Raw genomic sequence first — 7,758 nt, 5'->3', positions numbered from 1 at the left:
TCGTGCGTGGTTCACTAAGCTCAAGACAACCCTCGACAGCTTTGGATTCCATAACACTATCTCAGACACGTCTCTCTTCACAAGATTTACAGCATCCTCAGCAACTTATATTCTTGTCTATGTCGATGACATCTTAGTCACAGGGAGCTCAGACTCTGAAATTGCCACACTAATCGGCCAGCTTAACTCAATCTTTTCTCTAAAGGACCTAGGAGAAATGAATTATTTCTTGGGTATCGAAGCTGTTAAGAGAAACGACAATGAAATACTCCTCTGCCAAACCAAGTATATCAAGGAGCTGCTTGCAAAAGCGGGAATGCATGATGCAAAAGCCATGCCTACCCCAATGGCTTCCAGCTTGAAACTCTCAATGCATGATGGTGAATCATTTCAGAAGCCAGCGCTGTACAGATCCATTGTAGGAGGCCTCCAATATGCAACAATCACCAGACCAGATATTACCTTTGCTGTCAATAAAGTCTCACAATTTATGCACCACCCTCTAGAAACTCATTGGAGAGCTGTCAAAAGAATACTGAGGTACCTGGCTGGCACAACCCAGCATGGCTTAAGGTTTCAAAGGTCGAGTGACTGCAGAATTTATGGCTTCAGTGACTTAGATTGGGGGAGTGATGTTGATGATAGAAAATCTACCAGTAGTTTTTGTGTTTACCTTGGACCTAACTTGGTCTCTTGGTCAAGCAGAAAGCAGACAGTGGTGTCTAGAAGTTCCACAGAAGCTGAATACAGAGGAGTGGCATTGTGCCTCACTGAAATTATTTGGGTTCAAAACCTGCTGAGTGAGATGAAAGTGCCATGCACCACCAAGCCAAGCCTTTACTGTGATAGTCAAAGTGCTGTGCTACTTGCAGCCAATCCTGTTCTTCACAACAAAAGCAAACACTTTGAGCTAAACCTCCATTTTGTCAGAGACTTTGTGGCCAACAAAAAGATTCATGTGCTTCATATTCCTTCCCACGACCAAATAGCTGACTGCCTTACAAAACTACTGTCAAGTGCATCCTTTCTAAAATTCAAACCACAACTCAGAATTGATGGTCGAGAACTGGAGACAGACAGCAAAGAAATTAGTAGCAGTATTGATGTTAGTAGTAATAAAAGAGTAGAGTCCAGTAGCAGGGTTGATGTTAGTAGCAATGACCCTGCACTTGCAGAAAACACGTGCAGTTAGTTAGAACTACTGAGCCACATCAGCAAAGTTGTTAGAAGTCAGTTAGAGCCAAATTAGCAAAGTTGTTAGAAATCAATTAGTCTTTCCATTTAAACCCTATGTGTATATATATCAGTCCCTGTACTAACTTTTGTGTGATTGAATTCATATTACAATTGCTCTTCCAAAACCTTCCAGCATCTTCTAGATATTCTTCTTCTTCCTCTTCTCAAGGAGGCTGATACCTTCACAAAATTTACCCACATTATTTTTAAGACATCTTGCTCTTCCTAATAATGCCATATCAGTAACATCACTCACTTGACAAAATTTTAGAATCAACCACTAAAGTTTTGCCAAATGAATTATTATTTCCAAATCAACAACAAAAAAAATACATTGAATTCATATCCCTATATTTATTATATCTTATACGTTATAAACAATACAAGAAATTTATAACCACTAAATTTTTGCCAAATCAACAAAAAATATACAAAAGAAACTAAAAAAGACATTGAATTTATATACCTATATTTATTATATTTTACCGTTATAAACAATACAATAAATTTATAACTCCAATAATTAATTTATTAAACAAATGTTATAATAATACTATTAATCATAATAAATTTTATGTTACAAATATTCAAATTCCATACTATTTGAATTATGTATACAAGTTTCTTATCACTATTCGTTCAAATAACATCAAATTTAGTACAAGAAACAGCATAGAATTTAGACACTGACAGCAACTTCAACGACTACATCCCAAATGTAATTATAACATCAACCGCTCCAACGGTTCCATGACAACACCAATATCAGCACTCAAGATAATTTCCACAGAAACGCGACAAAAGTAGAGCGATAGTACTCATACATAGACATATATTATCAGCTTATTACAATTAAAAGCAGATTTTGTTTTTGATATTGGAATAGCAACAGTGTTTTTTTAAAGTGTGTGTTGATGAAGTTGTTATTCTCAAATGTGAAACCATTTAATTAAATAAATAAAAATTGGACCGTCTAATTTGTGAGGATACAAAAATTAAATTGAGGAATCTGTGAAATCGGACTAAAAAATTTGTGAGAATACAAAAATTGGACCGATGAATTTCTGTTAAAAAAAATTAAAAAATTTAAAGTATAAAAATTGGCCTCTCCTATTTATATATCTTCTATACTTTTAAAAAACACTAAAAATTACTATGTTTATGACAACAGCAGACGCGACGATGGTGAACGGCTCCTCCATCGCGACTCTCTCTTCCTCCCTTCTCTGGCCAGCTCAAATTCTCCCTCTTCATTCAGCAATGACAGCGGCCCCCTTCTTCCCTCGTCGCGGTTCTTCCTCCTCCGCGAACGCCCTTCTCTCTCTAAGAAGCTCCCTCATTCGCTCTCTCAAGGTTAGACCGGCTCCCTTCGATGATGACCCAGGCAACCGCAGCGACGCAGCGACGGCGACAAGGCACAGCAGCACAGGACGGCGCCTCCTCTTTCTCTCTCTCGCATCTTGGTTTTCTTCTCTCTCTTTTTCTTTCTTTCATTCTCTCAGGTGTGTTTGTGTTAGAAGAGGATTAGTATGGATAAAATTAGGGTTAGGATTGGGAAGAGAGAATAAGGATAATGTAAGAATTTAATAAAAGAAATCAAATGTAAAATTTTTCAAAATAGAAAAAAAATTTTCAGAACGTTACACGAAATATATTCACATGCAATTTAATTTGTCAAAATAAGACGTTGTTCAGTTGAGTTCAGCCTGCTTAAAATCATTGTAACTTTTAACTATAGCAATAATGAAACTAACACATAAAAGATCTAACCCTTGTTAAATATTGTTGCAGCCACCATCACTGTCAGCATCCTAATACCCAATTTGTAATTGAAAAATAGTTAGTCGGAGGTTTCCCTGCAATTCAGCAATGTGAAACTTTTCTTAACCACAAATCCACAATAACCCATCTGAATATAGTATATGTAGAAATAGAATCCAATTTGAATCAATATACTATGATGGTACATATTACAGTGTTTTAGGAACCCTGGTCCTTTTTCCATCAAATAAAGTGTATAAAAAATAACTGTCCAATACAGTTTCCATCACAAACTAATGTAGTACCGCTGATAATAATTAACAAATAGGTCAACATATTCAGAATCTAAAATTCTAAAACACAATGTTAAGTCAAAAGGACATTGGCAAAAACACAGCAGAGCCAAGTTTTGTTGAGGGGGAGAATATGAGTTAGTTGGTGCTTCGGTGCAATTAACAGCAAAAGGTTTCTTCCAATATGTGTGATTATATGTATGCATGCATATACTGCCACCTTATCCTGAACTGAAAAATAGAAAAAAAAGCCTCACTGACTGAACAGAAAATATTCATGTTACAGAATGAAGCAAAAGTAAGTTTATGCTTACACATAGACTATGAAGGCATGAGTGAGCTTCGTACTGTGTTCCTCCCAAATTAATGAGCTAAACATGTGATATCTGAGTACTAATCTTGTTTCTGCTTATGTAGATCTTCAACCATTTCGTCAAATGCAAAATTTGGAGGTTTTGATCTGTTTGATCTTCTCATATTCCATTTGAATTTGGCCATTTCTGTCAAGTATTTCAAACATGAGTACAAGAAGGCAGGGTCATGGAACTTGGGACACATTAACCAGTGGCAAAAGAAAAGAAAACAAGAGAAGGAGTTGAATTTACCCCAACTTGTATATCTATGTTGCTGCTCGCGAATGTCAACGTGTGGAACGTGAGCAATTTTTGGCCAATCTTCCCCTGTCTCTCTCTGGCATCGCTGCTCCAGCCCAGCACATTTCTTAATTGCCAGGAAACGCAAGTTTGTCAGGTTTCGAAAATTACTTGGAAGTGACCTTATCCTTGGAGAGCGAAAAATGATGAAGTGTTGCAGAGAAGTCATATCTCCCAACCACTCTGGCAATGAATCGACTTCAGCTAGCATCAGAGTTTTGAGGGATGGGATACATTGAAGACCTTCTGGTACTCTACCATTGTCTTCCCCGGCGCAGAAATAAACCTTATGGAGGGCAGTTAGCTTATTCATGTTAGTTGGTAGATTCATCAATTCTGGGCAAGAACATATGCTAAGGGACTCGAGACAAGTTAGGTGTTCCACAACACTAGACAAGGATTTTAGTCTTGGACAATAGGAAATGGTCAATCTTCGAAGAGAACTCAAGCCTTGAAAAACATTCTCTGCCAAGGACTCAAGCTCAACACAATCATCAATATCCAGTTCCTGGAGTGAGCTGAGGGTGCCCAGTTCTTGAGGTAACACCTTCAGTTTGGGAAAGCTACTAATCATGAGATGTTTAACATAACGGATACTCAGAAAGATTTCTTCCGGAAAGGAAGCCACGCCTTCATTGTCAGATTTCAATCCTTCAATTTCAAGAACCTCCACAGATTGAAGGAGTGGCAACTTCATATTGGGGCTGCATGGAATGGTTACTTTGGAAACAAGTGGGAGCATCTCTACTCCTTCGTCCCTTACAATCCTCTCTAACTTTGGCAACTCTATCAAAGTTAGCTCCTTTAGGGACTTAAAGGCCACCTTATCCTCCTCTCCATCATATGAGTCTTCGTCAATGTACTTCACATCTTTCATACCAGATACATAAAGACTTTCTAAATGCGGTAACTTACCAAGTGGAGGAATTTGCTCGCAGTTGTTGCAGTCAACGAGTATAACATTAACTAAGCTTGAAAAGATGTTAGTATTTCTCACCCAACCAGGGAATTGTGATCCCCTATAACCATTAATCCCAAAATTCTTGAGATTAGGGGTAGGCTCAAGGGCTTCAAGTACTCTCTCCGGACTAATGCATAATGAATTAGAATTAGAATTAGAATCAGAATTCCAAGACAAATATAAATAACTCAGCTCCTTCTTACTTATCAAATTAGCCTCTCTAGCATCATCTTCGCTCTGGACAGTCTCGAGACCTTTAATGTGTAGTCTACCACCAAGCTGTAAATCATGTAACTCTGCTAAGCCATGTTTGTCTTTTGAATCCACAATAAAAATATTCAGTGTTTTCAGTTGTTTCAACTCCCCCATTTTTGGAGGCATTTCTACTAATGACCGACATCCTTCAATTAAGAGATGCCTGAGATCCTTCAGCTTCAATATGTGTTTGGACAGACAAGTAAGAAAATAGCATTGTTCTAGCTTTAGAATTTGCAATTTCTGCAGCCTAGAAACACATTTTGGCAACTTTGTAATGTAACTATTGTAAATATTCAAGTACCTCAAATGTGTTAAACTTTTCAGTGCAGAGAGTTCAGAAGATCGTGTACGCAATGCTCGGAGAGAATTACATAACTGCACTTTACGCAAAACCAATGCCGGAGGTTCATGGAAGAGATGTCTAATTGCTGGATCAAGATCAATAAAGGTCCTCAAGGACTCAATATTCTTCAAGGTATTCTGATTTAACTCGGGCAAGCCAGAGTAACTTACATGGTGGACCCTTCTTGACAAATTGGTCAAGCTTTCAAACTCATAAGCTTTATACTCTTCTCCCACTATGGAGTGGGCAAGATCAAGGAATAAGTCATGGATCTTGAAGGTGGTGTTTCCATACTTGTCAATCGATACTTCTTGAAAAAATGATCTCTGGAGCAGCTCCTCCCAATGCTGGTTACCAACATCTTCAACCTCCAAATGCCCTTTGGATTTAATTAGTCCATTGGCCATCCAAAGATGAATTAGCTGTTCCTTTGAGATTCGAAAATCTTCAGGATAGAGAGCACAAAAACAAAAGCATTGCCGTGATGATGGCTTCAAATGAAAATAACTTAGTCTCAAAGCACCCATGACACCATCAATGTCCCAAAACTTACTTTCCAACACATTGAGCCATTGTTTTTCCTCTCTTTTATTACGCAAAAGGCTTCCAACAACTTTGGATGCAAGGGGATTACCCACACATCTTCTGACGATTTCCTTGCCAATCTCCACCAGCTTTGCAGGCTGCTCCTTGTTTTGGCCAAATGCATAGTGTGTGAACAATGACCAATTCTCATCCTTAGGTAATGGCTGTAAGTGATGAGATTGAGTAGGGAATGTTTCCATGGCAGATGCAACAATCTGATCGCGTGTTGTGACCAAAATTGAAACACCTTTGGTTTCACTACCTCTTGAATTCAGCACAGACATCAAGTCCTCCCATTTGTCATTCTCCCACACATCATCTAGAACAAGCAAACACCGGTTGTCCAGCAACACTTGTTGAACTTTGTTTTGCATTGCTTCTAAAGTGGAGAGGTTTGGGTTCTCTCCGGTGGAGGATTCTATAATGGACTGTAGAATTTTCATCATATTGAAGTTTGTAGAAACACAAACCCAAATTCTCAAATCAAAATGTTGTATCACCCTGTCGTCATTGAAGACCCATCGAGCAAGTGTTGTTTTGCCAAGACCTCCCATACCAACAACAGGATACACAGAGAGGCCATCAGTGCTACTGGCATGGTCTGTGAGAAAGCCTACAATCTTGTCTCTTTCTTCATCTCTTCCATACATCTGGTGCTGATCAGTGATGGCAGAAGTAGTTTGTCGCAGATCATCATCTTCTTGTTGCCTCTGTCTGAAACCCAGAGGCAGCTGAAACCTTCTCCTATCATCATCAATACGCTGGAACCTCTTGACCATGTCTTTCATCCTCTTGCTGATAGCATGACAAAACAAAATAGTCTTGGGATGGAAGCGGGCTAGCCACCCTCCACTTTGAAGACGGTTGGATTCCATTGAACAATCTTCCAAGATATCTTCCAACACATGCGCAGCATCGGAAAGCTTATTCAGCCAGTCCTTCATGACATGGCTTGTAAATTGCTCCTCTGCAGCATCTTGGAATAACGCACGGATTGCACTGAGATTTTCAGACAGGTCTTGGATCTGCGAGTCAACAACAGAAAGTGCTGCAATCTCATTCTGGACAAAAGTGTTCAAGTTTCCAATCAGAATTCCAAGCAAAGCATGAGTTGCCATTTTCAGTGGTAAATGAAGAAAGTAGTTTGTGGTAATAATCTTACTATCTTACTGCTGCTGCCAATGTGCAGGTTGAAGACATTGACTAAACAAACCACTATTAAGTGAAGTTAAATGGGTCCTACACCATGTGACTGTAGTCTTGAGCATAGTTGTCCAGTCATGTTATTGAATTTTTGAATTATTGGTTAACGGGTGAATTACTGATTAAACTAATTGATCCATGTCATGTAAATAAAAAATAAAAAATAATTAAAAATTTTTATTAATATTTTAAAAATGTTTAGTTATTTTAAAATAATATAAAATAAAAATAATAAGTATTTTATTATTTTTATTTTATTATAAATATTTTTTTTATATTAAAATAAATTTTTAAATTTTAATAATTTATTAATTTATTTATATCTATTATATTATTATATATTATAAGTATTTATTAAAAAAATAATATTAATAAATATTATATAATTATAAAAAATAAATAAATAAAATTATAATTATTATTAAATAAAAATATAATTAATTTAAAAGTAAATAAATTTATAAT

The 7,758-nt window shown here is 37.1% G+C and overlaps 1 protein-coding gene across 1 annotated transcript; it reads right to left on the bottom strand.

The window, feature by feature from the left end:
- Positions 1 to 3,618: 3,618 nt before the first annotated feature.
- Positions 3,619 to 7,237, bottom strand: LOC130979680 (putative disease resistance protein RGA1). The gene is made up of 2 exons (XM_057903199.1): positions 3,896 to 7,237; positions 3,619 to 3,790 (listed from the first exon to the last, which is right to left on the bottom strand). The coding sequence occupies exons 1-2, from the start codon at positions 7,206 to 7,208 to the stop codon at positions 3,684 to 3,686; spliced, it is 3,420 nt and encodes a 1,139-aa protein (XP_057759182.1). The 5' UTR covers positions 7,209 to 7,237; the 3' UTR covers positions 3,619 to 3,683.
- Between the last annotated feature and the right edge of the window lie 521 nt (positions 7,238 to 7,758).

Source organism: Arachis stenosperma, chromosome 5 (assembly GCF_014773155.1).
Source record: "Arachis stenosperma cultivar V10309 chromosome 5, arast.V10309.gnm1.PFL2, whole genome shotgun sequence".
NCBI lineage: Eukaryota > Viridiplantae > Streptophyta > Magnoliopsida > Fabales > Fabaceae > Arachis > Arachis stenosperma.
This window is presented reverse-complemented; position numbering and strand designations above follow the sequence as displayed.